This window comes from Lupinus angustifolius, chromosome LG06 (genome assembly GCF_001865875.1).
Source record: "Lupinus angustifolius cultivar Tanjil chromosome LG06, LupAngTanjil_v1.0, whole genome shotgun sequence".
Taxonomy (NCBI): Eukaryota; Viridiplantae; Streptophyta; class Magnoliopsida; order Fabales; family Fabaceae; genus Lupinus; species Lupinus angustifolius.
The window spans coordinates 29,274,747-29,292,130 of record NC_032014.1 but is presented as its reverse complement, the minus strand read 5'-3'; the positions used below and the strand labels follow the sequence as shown (position 1 = coordinate 29,292,130).

The window sequence follows — 17,384 nt, the reverse complement described above, 5'->3', positions numbered from 1 at the left end:
ATATATTCATAACTTTTAGGTAAATTTTATAGTTACTTTTCTTCATGTGATGTTGGATGAGTTTGTCACTACAGAGTCTCATGGAGTTCCATTATTAATTGTCTAACATGGAAAGAACAGAGAGTCATAAGTGAGACACCATGTCATGAAACAAAACCTTAAGACATTAGTTTTATGATCTTCTCTACTAGTAAACTTTTTCATGTCTCCTCTTATATCTAACGTGAGACTTCACACTTAAATAAACACAACAATTTTTTCCTCGAGTGTGGATACCACATACTTACCACTCTGCTCCTCCTTAAGTCCATCATGTCTCAGCTGAACTATATATAGGCTATAATAACACTTGTTGGTAAATTTTATATGTATATTCACATAGTAGATAGCAGCCTAAACAAAAAATATTATAGTACTACCAAGATTGTTATTAAAGCATTAGCATCATATAAAAATATTCCTCATAAAATAATTTAATACCAAATTAATAGGAAAGAGAATTCACCTACTCCAAAAGTAAGTTTAAAAAATTTATTCTACATCTTAGTCATTAATCTATGAAAATCTAATGGTTAAATCTATTCACTAATTCAAACCATTGATTTTTTCTAGAATTAATGATTAAGATATGGAGTAATAATAAATTTAAAGTTTCTTTTTTTTTTTTAAAATTGCTTAGAAAATTCCTCTAAAGCTAATCGTAATCGTAGTCTTTTCTTTCCATGAGAACAATAGGTTGTTATGCTGAGGTTATTGAAAAGATAAAATAGAAGCAAAATATGTGTTTTTGAACAAAGGTTTAATCAATCATTATTGAAAGAAGAATTAAGCCAAAATTATGATACATTATAGTAAAATAAAACTTCTATGAAGAGAAGTAGATGAAAGACTTCCATAAGAATTCTCATAGAATCAGGAATAAACTTGAAGATATAAGGAAATTACCAAACTTTATTACCACCTTTTTACAAATATCCATTATTGGTAATAGTATCATTAAAAAAATGTTCTCATGTAGATCACACATGTCAAGCTCCACATATTCTTATACATTAAAAAATGGGTTCAATTCCTTTTTAATGATTCAAATGTTCAAAATATTATTAGTTTCACACTATATTAGACTTTGAGAATCGATCAATTAAAATGGGAACCCGACATTACTTTTTCATGATTCAGGAAGGAGATTATTATACTTGCGAAATATATATGGAAATATGGTTTTTGTGATTAATAAAGATTTTTGGTGTTGGATCCTACTTCTTTCTCATAAAAGAGTTTAATTAGTTAGTGGTGCATTATAAGTAATAGTAATAGATGTAAATAAAATATTATTTAATGAAATAAAGAGTAGACGAGCTGTTCTTGTATTAGACACTTTTATATTAAAATTAGAAATAGAAAGGTAAAACAACAAAACCCCAAAACATAACCATTGTAGATGAATCAAACAATTAGACGTTCGTTCAAAATTAGACTCGTTGTTTAGCTTAATAAATTTGGTTCATGTTTAATCATATATATATATATATAAATATAAGTAATTCAAGTGAGAACAATTCTCATATAAAAATTATGAAAACAATAATTGATGATCATATAAGATCCGCTAAAAAAATTATTTATGCTTATATTTTAATAATGAGAATTCAGATAAGATCGATGATATATTAATTGTTTATTTGACATATTAAAAATTGTTCTCACTTGAACCATTTTCTATACATATAGACAATCTTTAGTGATGAACTTTAATTGGTAGCTACATTCATTATTAATATTCACAAACTTTTTCTATATGTATATGTATAATCCACCAACATCTTGTAGGCCCTTTAAATTTACGATGATGAACGACATAAATTTGAGCTTATTAATGTACTTGAAAGTTCGTGTACTTTAGTTGAGCTAAAAAATAATTCGGCATTAAAATCGACTTGAAACTCGACTCGAATCAATCATTTACGAGTTGAGTTAAGTTGAGTCAAAGTTTACTCATTCCCACCCCTAATATTAAAACCCTAATTTCGAGTGATTTGAAATTATTTATCTTGACGCTTTAGATACACAAGAAGAATGGAATCCACAACTTTTACATTTAATGGGTTAAAAATTGAATAACTTTAAGGTCACTCTTCTTTTATTATAAAATAAAGAAGGAAAATATAGAACAAATTAGATACAATGAAAAATAAGGGGGTTTCAAATAGATATTTCTCTTACTTTCTTTCATATTATTTTAAAGTTGGATAAGTTAAAGAAACAAAGTTTTTTTTTTAAATATTAATTATTATTTTGATTATTTTATATTTCTTATAATATAGAGTGACATAATTATATAGAATATGAATTATAAATCTAAATATTATGTATTCTATTTTGAATAAAAATGATGAAATAATCTAACTAAATTATTTTTCATGAGTTTCTTGAATAAATCTGTTGATTTGGAATAAAGAAGGGGAATATGTCACAGGTAATAAATTGTCGTTTTACCTGTGTTATCCATATTTATTGGAGTGTAATAATTTATGTGTGAATTAAAAATATTCGATTGTACCTTTCAACATTTTTCTCTCCTCAAAATAAAAACTTAGGTAGGTTCTTTACAGAGATATATATATATATAAATAAAGAAAATAATCATTTAGCTTCTCTACTGGTAGTTTTAATTATAATCTTTACTTTATTCATGAGTCTATGTAAGATATGACTTATTTAATTTGAAACGATAAAATCAATTGCTTTTTTTATTCTAGATATTCCATAAGCACTTATTTTTTTCCATTTCCAATTTCTTGATCGATAGGATTCATCATCAATACAAATTAATATTTAAGTATAAACATTACCCGCATTTTGATTTAAAAAAAAAATGAAATGACTGATTTTTTGGGTTGGGTACTTGGGTTATTAGTGATTGTATATTTACACGGTGATTAGTTGGATCTAGCTTTGCCAATTAACGTATGTTTTTGTTGACTGGCTATTTCTTTGCATGGTAGTGCTTAGCCAAGAATTGATGGAGATATATGTTAAACTAAGTGTAAGTACTTAGGCAGAAAATATTTTCTCTTTCTCTTTTGTAACTGTCTTTCTAATATGGAAGTTGGATTCAGTCAATTTCTCATTTTCGGTTTAGAACGTTTGGAAGTTAGATATACCGAGTTTCTAATTATTGGTTAAGTATATGTATTTTATAACTCTCATTTGTTCTCTTGGTCAGATAATATGATGAGAATGAATTTTCCTTCAATATTGGTTTCTGCTCATTCTCTCTTATTCTCCTTCATCTTTTCTACCATTATTAAGAATATAGCTGAAGTTATATTAGATCATGTGTTGCAACCCTCCAACAAAATGACATAGTCGAAAAAAACATCAACATATTTTGAATGTTGTCGGGGCGTTATTTTTCCAGTCATGTTTGCCTTCCAAGTTATGGAACTTTGCCATTCAACATGTTGTCCATATTATCAATAGGCTGCCTACACCATTATTACATGACCATAGTCTGCCTACACCATTATTACATGACCATAGTCCATATCAGCAACTTTTCAATTCTATTCCAGTCCTTGAAAATCTCAAAGTTTTTGGTTGTTTGGGGTATGCTAGAGATGTTGAACCTCATAAAACTAAGTTCCATCCAAGAGCAAGAAAGTCAGTATTTCTTGGATACAAGGAGGGAACAAAGGGTTAAGTCCTTTATGATTTGCTTTCTAATGAAATTTTTATTTATAGGAATGTAGTATTTTATGAGAATGTCTTTCCTTTCCAGTCTTCTAATCCATCTTTAAGCCAACTCACACAAAAACCAGTGTTAATTACAGAGCCTTCCATTTCCATTTTTATTGAATTCCCTTTAGATATACCTTGTAACACTCAGTCAATTGAGTCCAATTTACCATCACTTGCTTCTTCACTTCCTCCTTCTACATCAACCAACATCTCTCCTTCTTTACCAACTAGACATTCCCAAAGGTTCTGAAAACCTCCTTCTCACCTTCAAGACTATCACTGCAATTTGGTTGCCTCTCATCCTAGTTCAACCACATCATCTTCAGGTATTTCTTACCCCATATCTTCTTTTCTAAGTTACTCAAATTGTTCTGCTGAGTATAAGAAATTTTGCTTAGCCATTATTGTTCAGCAAGAACCCACAAAGGCTTCTAAATTGAGTTGTTGGCAAGAAGCTATGAATTTAGAGTTAGCTGCTTTGTCTCAGAATCAGACTTGGAGTCTTGTTTCTCTTCCTCCTGATAAACTGCCCATTGGCTGCAAATGGGTATATAAGATAAAGTATCATGTTGATGGGAGTATAGAGAGGTACAAGGGAAGGCTCGTTGCTAAAGATTACACACAAATGGAGGGTGTAGACTATTTTGACACCTTCTCTCCAGTTTGAAGATTACAACAGTGAGAGTTGTTTTGGCCTTGGCTGCTAGCAAATCTTGGCATTTAGAGCAGTTAGACGTGAACAATGCCTTCCTTCATGGTGATTTATATGAAGATGTCTATATGTTTCCTCCTCCTAGTTTACCAGTTGACAATCCACATCAAATATGTAAACTTCACAAATCTCTCTATGACCTTAAACAAGCCAACAAAGAGTGGCATACCACATTATCTGTTGCCATGCTCTCCTTAGGCTATACACACTCAGTTGCTGATCAAGCTTTGTTTACCAAGTACACCACTCATTCCTTCACTGCCATTCTGGTTTATGTTGATGATATGGTTTTGGCAAGCAATGACGTGAAGGAAATTACTCATGTCAAACACTTTCTTCACAAGACTTCTCGAATTAAAGATTTGGGTTCTCTTAGATTCTTTCTAGGCTTGGAGATTGCTCGTTCTAAGAGTGGTATTCACTTGAATCATATGAAATATGCTCTTTCATTACTAGAGGAATTGTGATCCCTTGCTTCTAAGCCTACTAAGGTTCCTTTTGATACCTCAACAAAATCACAGCTTGCTCAAGTAATTCCCTTGACTGGTGGATCTAGTTATAGAAGGTTGGTTGGGAAGCTCCTTTATCTCACTATTTCCAGGTCGGATTTGGCTTATGCAGTCCAACAATTGAGTTTGTTTATGTCTAAGCCTATCGACACTCACCTTAAAGCAGCTCAGAAAGTGCTTCATTACATCGAGACCTCTTCTGCTCAGGGTCTGTTCTTTTCATCTACTGCAGAACCCAAACTCTATGGTTTTTTTTACTCAGATTGGGCTTGTTGCTTGGACACTCGCAAGTCAATCACTGGTTTTTGTGTGTTTCTTGGTACTTCATTAATTTCCTGAAAATCTAAGAAGCAAAACACTGTTAGCAGATCTTCTTCAGAAGCCGAATATCGAGCTCTTGCTAGCTTAGTATGTGAGTTCCAATGGTTGCAATACTTGTTCCTAGACCTCCATATTTCTATTCTTGCTCCTGCTTCTATTTACTGTGATAACCAATCTGCTATCTACTTGGCTCATAATCATGTTTTCCATGAAAGAACCAAGCATGTAGAGATTGATTGTCATGTAGTACGTGAGAAGATCCAACAAAAGCTTGTTCATCTTTTGTCAATATCCTCTTCTGATGAGCTTGCAGACATTTTTACAAAGCCCTTGGCTTCAAATGCTTTCCACCAGAATTTGGCCAAGTTGGGTGTGTGCTCTTTACACCATCCAACTTGAGGGGGTGTTAAACTAAGTGTATGTACTTAGGCAGTAGCTTACCATGGGTTGTATTGTAAATAATATTTTATCTTTCTCTTTTGTAACTACCTTTCCAATGTGGAAGTTGGATACAGTCAGTTTCTTATTTTTGGTTTAGAACGTGCGGAAGTTAGATATAGTAAATTTCTAATTGTTGGTTAAGTATATGTATTTTATAACTCACCTTTGTTCTCTTGGTAAGATAATATGATGAGAATGAATTTTTCTTCAATATTGGTTTCTGCTCATTCTCTCTTATTCTCCTTCATCTTTTCTACCATTATTAAGAATATAGCTGAAGTTATATTAGATATGTTCAAGTTAGAAATGATGTTAAGGACCATTACATATAATTAATATTATAAATATAAGAGAGTGATTCACTTACTTCAAAAGTAGCCATTAATTCTAGGAAAAACAAATGGTTTGAATTAGTAATTAGATCTAACCATTAAATTTATCTATAATTAATAACTAAGATGTGAAGTAAATTCTTTAAATTTACTATTTGAGTAAGTAGATCTGTCCATATAAAATAAAAAACGTAATTAAAAAATGAGAAATGTAGATATGAGGATTGGGCTTCTATTACCATAATGCCTAAGAGCATTCACAATGATAACAGAAAAAATTGTTTATAGCAAAATAAACACGTTCTTTGTCCAAGTTTACTATTGGAGAAGAGCGGTTCTTATTCTTATTTCATAACAGTAAGCTAAATGAACATTGTTCTCAAAGTTTTGTGAGTGAGCATAAAAAAATTGTTACAAGAGAGAAATATAAATGTAAGGTAGATTTGTGGAGTTCATTTAAGAACGAAAATAAAGTTATACTATTGGATATGATTTTGGCTTGAATTGGCTAAATTCTTGAAAAATATAAATAAATATAAAACAATTGGGTTGAGTTGAAAAAGGTGTTGCAAAACCCAAGCCAGACCAAAATGTAGACATGACAAATGAGACTAGGGGTGTTCAAATCCAAACCGGTCCAAAATAAAAACCGTAAACCGATCCAAAGTAGACCGAAACCGCAAAAACCGAATCTATTTGGATCGTATTGGATTTATTTTTTAAGGACCGATCGGTCCGGTCCAGTCTTCGGTTTCACGTCTAGGATCCAGACCGGACCGATATTGTTAAGTATCTCCTAATTTTTACAAAAGTATTCGAGATAGACAGTGGCACTGCAAAATCTCTAATTCCTCATTCCTAAATCTCTAGTTCCTCCATTGTGATGAGAAAAAAGTAAGATGTCAGTGGAAATAATTTTTCCTCATTCCTCGAGAATCACTAGATAGATGTTGAATGTTCATTGCAGAATCCTTAATTTTGTTGTTGCGTTGTTTTTTTTTATTGATTGAATCATGGAATTGTTAAAAATGATTGGATCATTAGACTATATTGATGTTTCTAATCTTACTACTAAAAGAATTAAATATTTCTTCATTATTCTGGTTGCTTCCTTGTTGGTGTTGTAGGCCGAAATAGAATAGATTTATATGTTAATTTCCAAAAAAAAAAAGACCGATCCAAACCGAAACGAAACCACATATAATATTTGGACCGGATTGGATCGGACATCTTAATATAAATGGACCAGATTGGACCGGACCGTATAGTAATTATGCGTTTGGATCGGATGATTTTTTGCTTAAAAACCGATCCAAATGGACCGCGAACACCCCTACATGAGACCCTAACATTGAGATAACCAAACGTCTTTTGTTGTTGCTCCTTCATCGTTTTCATGTCTGTGTCTGTTCTTCTATAACAAGAATGACAAGAAGCCGATTCAATAATTTCTGTTGTTCCAGGTTAGAAACTCTGATTTCAACTCATTAATACTTCTAAAACATAACAACAAATTTATTATTGCTCATATCTCATTTTTAATTTTTGAGGAATATATATATTCAAGACTCTCATCACTCATCATAAACCCAGTTGTTAAAGTTGGCAACATGATGAAGAATTGTAAGAAAGAACGAGTTGGTTGGTCAGAAGAGTTACACCGCAAGTTTGTTGTTGCTGTTAATGACTTAGGAGGAATTGACAGTATGTTTTGTTCTCCATTCTCTATTTACCTCAATGAATAACAATCAACCAGAGGTTCAATGTGTATCATGAAGAAATTAGGTGTAACATTGTGAAAACCAATATAACTGGGTTGCTCACCGAATTCCTAGTTCCTAAATCCTAACTTGAGTTACTGTCATGCACTTGTTAGCATATATATATATATGGAAGAGAGTGTATGATGGAAAATGTCATGAATGAATGTGTATGAAAATGTGTGAATGAATGTGTATGAATCTATTTATTGGGCCAGTGAGTGGGTTTTTCTTATTCTAATATATTTCATATCTTGATCTGGCTCCATCCACTTCATTAATATAACTTGTGAAACATGTATGAAACCTTCACTATCTGTTACTTGATTTTTCTGTTGTTGCTCCAAATTTTGCCCATGCCTATGTTCCATATAGCGTACTCGTTATGTTTCCAAACAAACGGTTTCTGCCTTTCTGGTACACCTTTTAGGACATTTTTCTGATCGCTCTTTAAGGGCTGTGTTCATTTTTTGCTCCCCTCCTTGTTGACTTAATTCTATAATAATGGGATGTACATATTTCTTGCTACAAAATATGATCACAATCAATTGTAGTTCTGTAAGTAACAATGTGCTTGGATTCTTTCTTCAGCCCCAAAATATTTCCTTCATAGAATTGTTTCATCTTAATTAAAAGTGAACTCATGATGACATGATAATTAAAAGAGTATGTGTATTTTATCTTTAAAATCTTGATGAGTTAAAAATACAATGATCAATATTAATTTTGACACATCCTTCTTCATACATTCTTTTAAAAGTCCTCCTAATCTATTAAATAAGAGCCTATCAAAAAAATCTGTCAAATAAGAAGTTAAATGCATTATTATATCATGAAATTATAAAAAAATCGTAATTTTATCCATTCAATAATGAGGTATAAAGATTTTAAGTTTTGGTGCGATTCTTGAAACGAGGTCGTTATTCAAAAAAAAAGTTATCATATACAATATAAAATAATTTTATCAAAATCACATGCTTAAATATTGAAGATTTCGACACCACGTGGAGAAAAAAGAAAGTATAAAAACGTTATTATTAATTAATGATTAGTGGTGGTGAGTAATATTAAAATACAAGATTCTCATAGTGGTAGAGTGATTAAATAATTTAAGGGATTTCTTTTTTGAAAAGGTGTTTATCAAATTCTAAAAAGAAACAGAAAATGAGAGTTACAAAGTGGTGCAACCTTTTATAAGTTATCACCTACTTAGTACCTATATACCTACATTTTTGTTCTCTTTCCAAACCACACACCCCTTTATTATTTCTTCTTATCTCTTAAATCTTAAATTTCCCAGTAAAACGTTGATATAATGGGAAAGACTTTACTTGATTTCGACCGAATACTAAGGATTTAATTCCTGGAAGATAATCAAATATTCCGAAATATATTATTTTTTTAATCTGTAAACTGAATCTGAAACTCTAAACAGCAAAAGAATGATACAAAATACAATAGTATAAGAGAGATTGAAGATATGATAACATGTTTTGTAGCATTATTCTCTTCAACAACCACTCCTCTATATATTTCTTCTCTTTTTCATTATTATCTATATCACTCAAACCCTTCTTCTTTTTATCATCATCCACAATGACTAATCTACCCTAATTTCCCTTCTAATAATTTAAATCAAATTTGATTTCTTCCTTTCAAATTTTCATTGTAAAGAGGGGAACAAGGGTTTGTCAATAAATTCATTCAAAGCTCTCACCTTTCCATCATAAACTCAAAATTCAGTGGTAATAATGAAAAGGGGTTCCCTTAATTCTTCTCAATTTCACACTTCTCTGCGTAATTCGAAGATCGCCCTAAAATACAATGCACTTTTGGAAGATTATCTAGACCTACAAAAGGTGGGTTTTTTTCTTCTCTTCTTGTTATCATTGTAGTTCTAGGATTTGATAATATGTCCATTGCTTTTATGTTTTCTATTGGTGCCTAAATTATGCTTTTGTATAGTGCATTCTGCTATCTCTTACCATTGGTTTTCACCATGGTGACAAAAAGAATAACTTGATTTTAAATTGTGGATGTGATTAGGTTGTAATTGTCACAATTCTAGATAATTGTAGAAAAAATATGACAATACAACCACAATTGTGATCGTAATGCGGTTGTGGTTATTCTGTAACTCGCAATTATCGGTCACTACAGCCACAATCGAGTATGTGGCGTGGTTGCGGAGACTGCAAAATCTGCAATATTGTAGTCATAGGCAGCAATACGAAACCTTGACAAGGAAACAGCTATTATATGAACAATTCGCGACGATGCATAGTATACAATTATACAAGCTAAATAAACACTCTAACATGTGAAAGAAGCAAAAAATGTTGTCAACCAAACTTTTTATGTTCCTTCTTATAGGATGCTGGCTTTTAATCTCATAGAATTGTAAAATCCCATGTCTACTCTGTTCGGTAACCTTCCACCGACATGCCGAACAGAGCAGACATCTTGTTTGATGAGTAACCTGGTTTGAAGATGCATTCACTGTACATCAGTAGTTGTATGTATCCCATATAGAAAACAGTGAGAAAAAAATTATGTTTGTATTTTTGGCTTATAAGACTTTTCATACATCTAAGTCATTGGATTGAAAATTCAAGATTATTGCTCTATCTATATAAGCAAGTTGTTGGGGTATCTGTTTTGAATTTGTGGTTGTTTTTTAGGGTGGTAGCTAAATGTTTGTGACAATACTACAGGAATATGTTTCAAAGAAAAAGAAAATCGAAGCAGAGAAGCAGAAGCGAGAGGTACTTCTTGATGAAGTCCGGTATGGAACATTTAGAGTACATCCATTGTTACAGTTTTCTTCTATTGATTAACCATTGAATATTTCTGTGACAGCTGAACAGTGCTTTCTGATTGCAGGTTTTTGAGGCAACGGCATTTATATTTAATGAAGTCACAATGTGCCAAGGTTGAACCAGAACTTGGTCCTCATCAAAATGCAGATACGAATCATTTGCCCGTTAGGAAGGAGAGGAATCACTTTGTAAAAAAGGTACTGATTTGTGCTTAAAACCCGAAGCTACTGTTTTCAGTAACCAAATTGAGGACTTTGAACTTGAACCAAGAATCATTACAATTATGTTTAGTTTTTTTAACGAAAGAAAATAAAAACTGAATTCAGTTTCTTTAATGCAGACTAATCTAGTGCATGAAAGCAATAGGAGTTTGAAGGAGCTTGTGTGGAAGAAACCAAGTATAGAGAAGAAGCCAATTAATTTCTCAATCAATGAGAAGAAAAGTGGAAAGAGGATAAAGGTAGCTTTGAAAGTTTGAATTCCTTATCTTGTGATACTATACATGAAAATCTTCCAAACTTGGACTAGCACAACCATATCCGAGTAAATTTCAAAGTTTTGGACATGATACATATATACTTCAGAATATATATGCTAGTTGTAGATGATTATTGTTGAGGCCTGAAATTTGTCCAGGACCTCTGAACTGAGTGATAAAATAGAATTCCTTTACACACTTGAAACATAGCTATCAGTTTTATATCATGAGATGACCCTTGTTTGATTATTTTGTTCATTAAATTTCTCAAAAAATACCATTCATTTGTGGATTTATGTAGAAAAGTGTTATAATTTATTGTTTTTACAAAGTTGTGGTTGCTTGATGAGGGGTGTGAGTAGGTAAATTGGAGGAAAGTTACAAACTCTCCAAATACAAGGAAAAATAATAACACTCTCCTTAAAATAGAATACAACTCTCTATCTTTCTAAGAAACTTTCAGAACAGAAACTTGGATGTGAATGAAAGTATATATTTCTCGGTACAATAATCAAGCTGCTTGTCTCCTAATCTTAAGATTATAGGTTCAAATTCTATAAATATTCTTTTTAACTTTAGGTGTAAACTTACATAGATCCATCATGATAGAGTCTTGTGCACTAAGGGGACCTTTTATATATGAACATATTCTCATTAACATTTTCAATATTCCTCAACTACATTGATTCAATTGTATTTTTACGGTAAAAAGGGCATTTCAATGTACAAAACTCCTACCTAGTGGATAATGACCTTGGTGATATTAGCACCCATTTTAACCATTGAACTAATAGCCCTTTTGCCATTTAAACTTTTTTGGGTGTTAACCGAGGCTATATTTTATGTCCTATGAGTAAAAAACTAATTCATTTAGGTGTAATTGAATATATTTTTAACAAGTATCGCTCTCAATGATCGAAGTTTGATCTTTAGCCTTGTATGATACCCTGAGACGGAACATTACATGGACTAACTAATTCTTTGTTGGTTCATTTAAAACGTTAACCATTAAAAAAACTATATTTAAGAAATATGATATAGGTCCTCTAAAGTGTGACTTGCATATGATGGAGATAATATATTTCAATATTTGTACCACAAACGTAATGCAACCATTGTAGTTTCAAAAATGAACCCGATACACCAAAGTCTAATAAATGTGAATAATTATTGAGTGTGGAATTTAATAAACATTATGAAAGCAGGCCTTGTTCCCCTTATGAGGAAAAGCCCAAAGCCAATCCAATAATATAAAGAATTTATTTTGGTTTCATTTCTCTTTCTTTCTTCTTTCATTGATTGTTGAGAGAGAGAGAGAGGGAGAATGGTGAAATTAGCAGCTACAACAACAAGTGAAAGTGAAGAAGCAGTGAAAGAAACATTATTGAATGTTGAGAAAGTTGAAAAAGAGTTACCTGAATTCCTTTCATCTCTCTCTGATTCTGAAATGTTATCACCTCTTCAACGTGCTCACTCTCTCTTCTCTCTCGCCAAAATCACCAATACCCTCTTCTCTCGTATTCTTCTCATTCTCTCTCTCTCTCTCTCTCTCTCTCTCTCCTTTTTCATTATCATTCTCTTCTAATCTTCTTTTTGTTTACAGTGAAGTTGCGATGCAGAGGAGTTAACCCACGCGCCCATCCTATCAAATCCGAATTTGTAACTTCCCTTTCTTCCCTTTTCTTAATTACTTCAATACCCATTAATCATTATATCTTACTCTTTTTATTTTCAATTCACTACTAGGAGAGGTTAACCTTGTACCAACGTAAATTACAGCACCTCTTCGATTTGGCTCAAGGTAACTTCATACTATTATCTCATTTTTCAATCTCATTTCTTTAATCAACTTCTTACTTACTTTATGCAGCACAGAACCATCATACAAATGTGACCTATCAGGATCAGCAGCCTGCTCAAAAGAGGAAGTTTCCGTCTTCCGAAGCCGACGACGACCAATTCCATCCAACCATTCAGGAACCAATACTAATTGACCTTTCATCTGATGATGATCATGATGATCATTAGCTTCTCAACCCTTCATTTTCCGAAACTCGGGTACAGTTGCCTATGATTTTGATTTCTCCCATTGTTGATGTATTTTGGTAGAGTAACTGCATTACAATACATAATATAGGTTGTTCAGAATTTACTCTATATCGCGGACACACACATGTTAAGAGGTCTTTGCCAATATGTATGAACCACTAGCTACTACTATGAATACTTCTCTATGATTGTGTGTTTCGTCATAATTTCTAATTTCAAGTATCTAAGGTTTTTTCTTTAACATGTTTTTAATTCCTAGGGCAGATTTCACTTCCCTTGATTCTTATCATAATGTTGTTATAGAGCTGCCTCTTTTGCATTTGAAAACAATCACTATATCATTTAGCCCAACTGATCGTGATTCACGACTAATTGCCCTAGATTTTATTTTCCAAAGTATAGTTACTTGGTTAGTTGTATAACTGAAATACTATTTGTAATCCTATTATATAACATCAGTGTTTTAAGTTGTGGTTGCAGTCGCGATTGCTGTTATTACGGCAGTTGCGATGCGGATTGTGACGTTGTGGTGTGAATTATTTTGTGATTAAAGAAATATTTTTGAATCTGATGCGGTCCGACGTTATCGCAACCGCAATATTGCAGCTGATGCGGTCCACAATTTAAATAATTGTATACATAACGATTTAAAGTTTAAGGTACAGCCCTAGCCTGTAACTAAGGCTGGAACTATACATACAGTGTTACTTATTTTACACCACATATAAATTTAGGTTTTTATTGATTATCCTTTATGCTTCTTGACATTGTTTGCAATTTTATTTTTGCAGCGTGTAAAAAACATGGAGCTGTGTTCATTGGAGGGAATATCACAGCATCCTCAATGTTTTCTTATCATTTTGTTTTGACGCATGATGTTGACGCATATAGTTCCAGTCTTAGTTTTACTTGTCTTCCTTAGCTTATTCCTCGGTTATGTTTAACAGTTATCTTGTAGCTTGTAACTGGGGAACTAAGCTTCAATTTTGGATGACGATACTGGGGAACTAAGCTCTGTTTGTTTGTGGAAACGGATATTAGAAAGAAACGATTGCTAAATTACAGTATTGATTTCAGAATCTGTAAATTGTGGTAACTGTATTGAGTATTGTCCAACAAATTGTTTATCGCTCAGGTTGCCCAAAAGCACAATGTCATCAAAGCTTTGATTTGGCTGTAATATAATTGTGTTCTCATAATTTGTTCAGGTAGACCTCATATTGTTCACAATTCATGACATAGTTTGTTCTCTTATAGCTTTTTTTACCACAATTTTTGGATCAAAATGGAAATTAAAACCTAAAAACAAAAGGAATAGAAAGTTTATTGTACATTTCTTCAACTAAGCTTATACATTCACTAATTAATTCTTGTTTGGTAATTGAACAACATGTCACATTTGTTTTGGTTGAATAACTTGGACTCTGTCTGATAATCTTTTTCTCTATTAACATATATTGCAGTCAAGTGAGCATAGCTAACAAGTTTCAAGTGATTGCAGATAAAATAAAAAATTGTCATAACCTGCCTTGGCCTAATATTTTGTGCAATAGCTATTGGAAAAGGCTGAGATCAGAACAAGAATCAATTATCAAAATTTCAAATATAATAAATTTGATATAAGTAATCCCTTATATAGAAACAAGACTTACAATCACCACACTGTGACAGTCTTTATATAGAATATTTTATAAAACAGAGAAAAATCCCAAATCAAAAAACCCACATAGCCACAAATACAGCTAGAATCAGAAAGCCACAACTTTGCAATGAAGTGGCAATGCTAGTAGGACTAGGTGCTTGACCACTTTCAAAGTTCTGACTTGGAGCTGGAGAAGGTGCAATGGAAATACCAGTGTTGGTGCCTCTTGGAGTGATAACCATCACAATGAGCTTTTGACCCTTCTCACAATGACCCTTTGCTCCACTTATGAAGTAGAATGGGCCAGGATGGTCAAGCTTCACCTTAGTGTTCCCATCATTGTACTCCTTAATTGGATTTGATGTGCTGCAATTTGCATAATCTTCTCTCCCTACTCTCAATACTGAATCCTTACCACCTTCATATTTCCAAACTGGATAAACACACAACAAAAATGAAGAATGAGATTTTTATGAATATGAAGTTATACTCACATGAATATATCAAATTAAAAAAATGAGATTTTTATGAAAATGGAATTACCAAGACGGTCACCAACTTGGAACCTAGATCTTTCAGCCCATTGATTGAGGAAGTCTGAAGAAGAAGATGGAATCTTCCATGCATCCACTTTCCCTCCAATCAATATTTCCTTAGATGATGCAGATAAGCCAAATAGGAGAAATAAGAGCAATAAACAAGTTATTGAAGAACCAGCCATTGTTTATAATAAGAAGTGAAAGGAGCTTCTAAATTTGTTGGCTTTGTATTGAAATGTATTATGTATCCCTCACAAGTTGAAAAAGAAAGAGTAGGAGTGTGGTATTTATAGTGATCAGAAAGTAGCCGTTAAGACTCACTTTTGTAATCTCAAGTTACAGAGCCCACTCACTTCTTGTCTTGTTCTTACTTCTTAGGAATAGCAACGGTCAAAACCATGATTTTAAGACCATGGATATTGAAACTTAAGAAGTCATTAAATATTTGACTCTACATTTGTATTTGAATTAGATTTTGATATATATGCATAGTTTTTTTATCCAAACTAACCCAAGAGAACAATCGTCAATGAATCAGATCATCACTCATAGTAAATAAGCATCCGATCAAGAAAAATCAAAATATCAAATATTCAATTACTAAAAATGATATTTGTAGGTAGAGACAATCACTAAAGATAATCATACATCTCGAAATGGATTAGTTATTACCATAAAAAATAAACATACCATCTTAAAACCCACTTCACATCACTGTAGCCGAAGCTGCAATTGGGTCACAAGAACATCTTTAACCAAAATAATTATAAAGCCCAAAAATGTAAAAGAATTTTACGAGTCATAAACAAGCTTTTGTACTCGAAGTGTCAAACTATATACTTAGTAGTTGGGTCATATAATCAAGTAGTTGTCTAATAATGAATAAAATGATCATCTCCGGTGATAGAGAGATAAGTGATTGTTTCTCATCATGTTTTTAATGACAAAAATATAATTCCATGATAAATAATAGAATAAAAATGTCATTACATAACTTTTGTTTATAAACGTCACTTGTCTTTCCAATAATCGATGGATCATTATTCTCCTATAGTTGGGTCATATGACACCACTACCCCTTCTTCTTAATTGTTTTTGCTCAGTTTCATATTTCTCTGAAACATAAAAGTATTTTCATAATATTTAAATAAACTTTAAAAATCAAAGAAAGTAAAAATAATTGAACTTTAAATCTGTTAAAGGAATAAAGTTCAAACCCTTCTTTCTTTTTTGATAAGTTAAGCTCAACTTTAAACTAAATACACTAATCAAACTTCCATTGGCCAAACATTAATCATTTAAATGCATAAACATTTCATCATAGAGATTATACTGAAACATTTATCTATACAACATGTGTCATAAAAAGAGTTGTAAGTGTAGGAAACCTTTAAGAATGTAGAATCATGTTAACCTTTAAGAATGTAAAACATGGAGAGAATGTGCAAGTTGTAATGTGCAACTAATTCTAAAATTCTAAAGGCAGGGGCATAGGGTTGGGTGGCCATAAAAGGAACCAAAGGGTACCCTACAATGGCCAATTTGCTAAGGAAAAGTCCCTCCACATCCCAACCATGATCAAAATTTGGGACCCACCATCATACCCATCATTATTTATAAGTGATGGGTTTTTTTGCCCACGCCTAATCTGACCCACCATATCTTTCTTAGTCCTTACTAACACATGCGTACATGATTATATAAAAAAGGTGCCTATGACATGAAACCTTTATATAACTTTTTTATTTTATTTTTTGAACTTAGTTTTGGGCATAATTAACCACTACGTGTATGTAATTATACTACCTATTAACAACACTTTTGGACTTCTTGCTATCAATTATGATTTAAAAATCAGAAAAGAAATGTCCACTTTTGGCCCCTACCCTAGGAACTTTATGGCATAACTATATAAAATGGCATTAGAGTTTTGGGAATGATGTGTAGTATCTCCCATTTTCCAAACTTATGATTAGAGGATTCTGTGGACCCATGTGGAAGCCACTAACCTCATCAAGGGTATAATACCTCATCTCATATT

At 32.2% G+C, this 17,384-nt stretch overlaps 3 protein-coding genes across 5 annotated transcripts; 2 read left to right on the top strand and 1 right to left on the bottom strand.

Moving 5' to 3' along the window:
- On the top strand, window positions 9,539–11,399 carry LOC109350750. 2 transcript variants are annotated; one of them, XM_019592043.1, is made up of 4 exons: window positions 9,539–9,675; window positions 10,531–10,601; window positions 10,700–10,832; window positions 10,976–11,399. In XM_019592043.1, the coding sequence occupies exons 1-4, from the start codon at window positions 9,568–9,570 to the stop codon at window positions 11,111–11,113; spliced, it is 450 nt and encodes a 149-aa protein (XP_019447588.1). In that variant the 5' UTR covers window positions 9,539–9,567; the 3' UTR covers window positions 11,114–11,399. The 2 variants fall into 2 exon arrangements, with proteins under 2 accessions (XP_019447588.1, XP_019447589.1); XM_019592044.1 differs by having other exon boundaries at window positions 10,962–11,056.
- On the top strand, window positions 12,416–14,361 carry LOC109350968 (nuclear nucleic acid-binding protein C1D-like). Of its 2 annotated transcripts, none has more exons than XR_002108164.1 (5): window positions 12,416–12,630; window positions 12,717–12,772; window positions 12,860–12,914; window positions 12,989–13,171; window positions 13,954–14,361. XR_002108164.1 is itself a non-coding variant. In XM_019592277.1 (5 exons), exons 1-4 carry the CDS (start codon window positions 12,438–12,440, stop codon window positions 13,139–13,141), a joined length of 462 nt encoding a protein of 153 aa, XP_019447822.1. In that variant the 5' UTR covers window positions 12,416–12,437; the 3' UTR covers window positions 13,142–13,171; window positions 13,954–14,361. The 2 variants fall into 2 exon arrangements, 1 of the variants encoding a protein (XP_019447822.1); XM_019592277.1 differs by having other exon boundaries at window positions 12,984–13,171.
- LOC109350749 (early nodulin-like protein 1) lies at window positions 14,801–15,606 on the bottom strand. The gene is made up of 2 exons (XM_019592042.1): window positions 15,348–15,606; window positions 14,801–15,237 (listed from the first exon to the last, which is right to left on the bottom strand). Exons 1-2 carry the CDS (start codon window positions 15,523–15,525, stop codon window positions 14,876–14,878), a joined length of 540 nt encoding a protein of 179 aa, XP_019447587.1. The 5' UTR covers window positions 15,526–15,606; the 3' UTR covers window positions 14,801–14,875.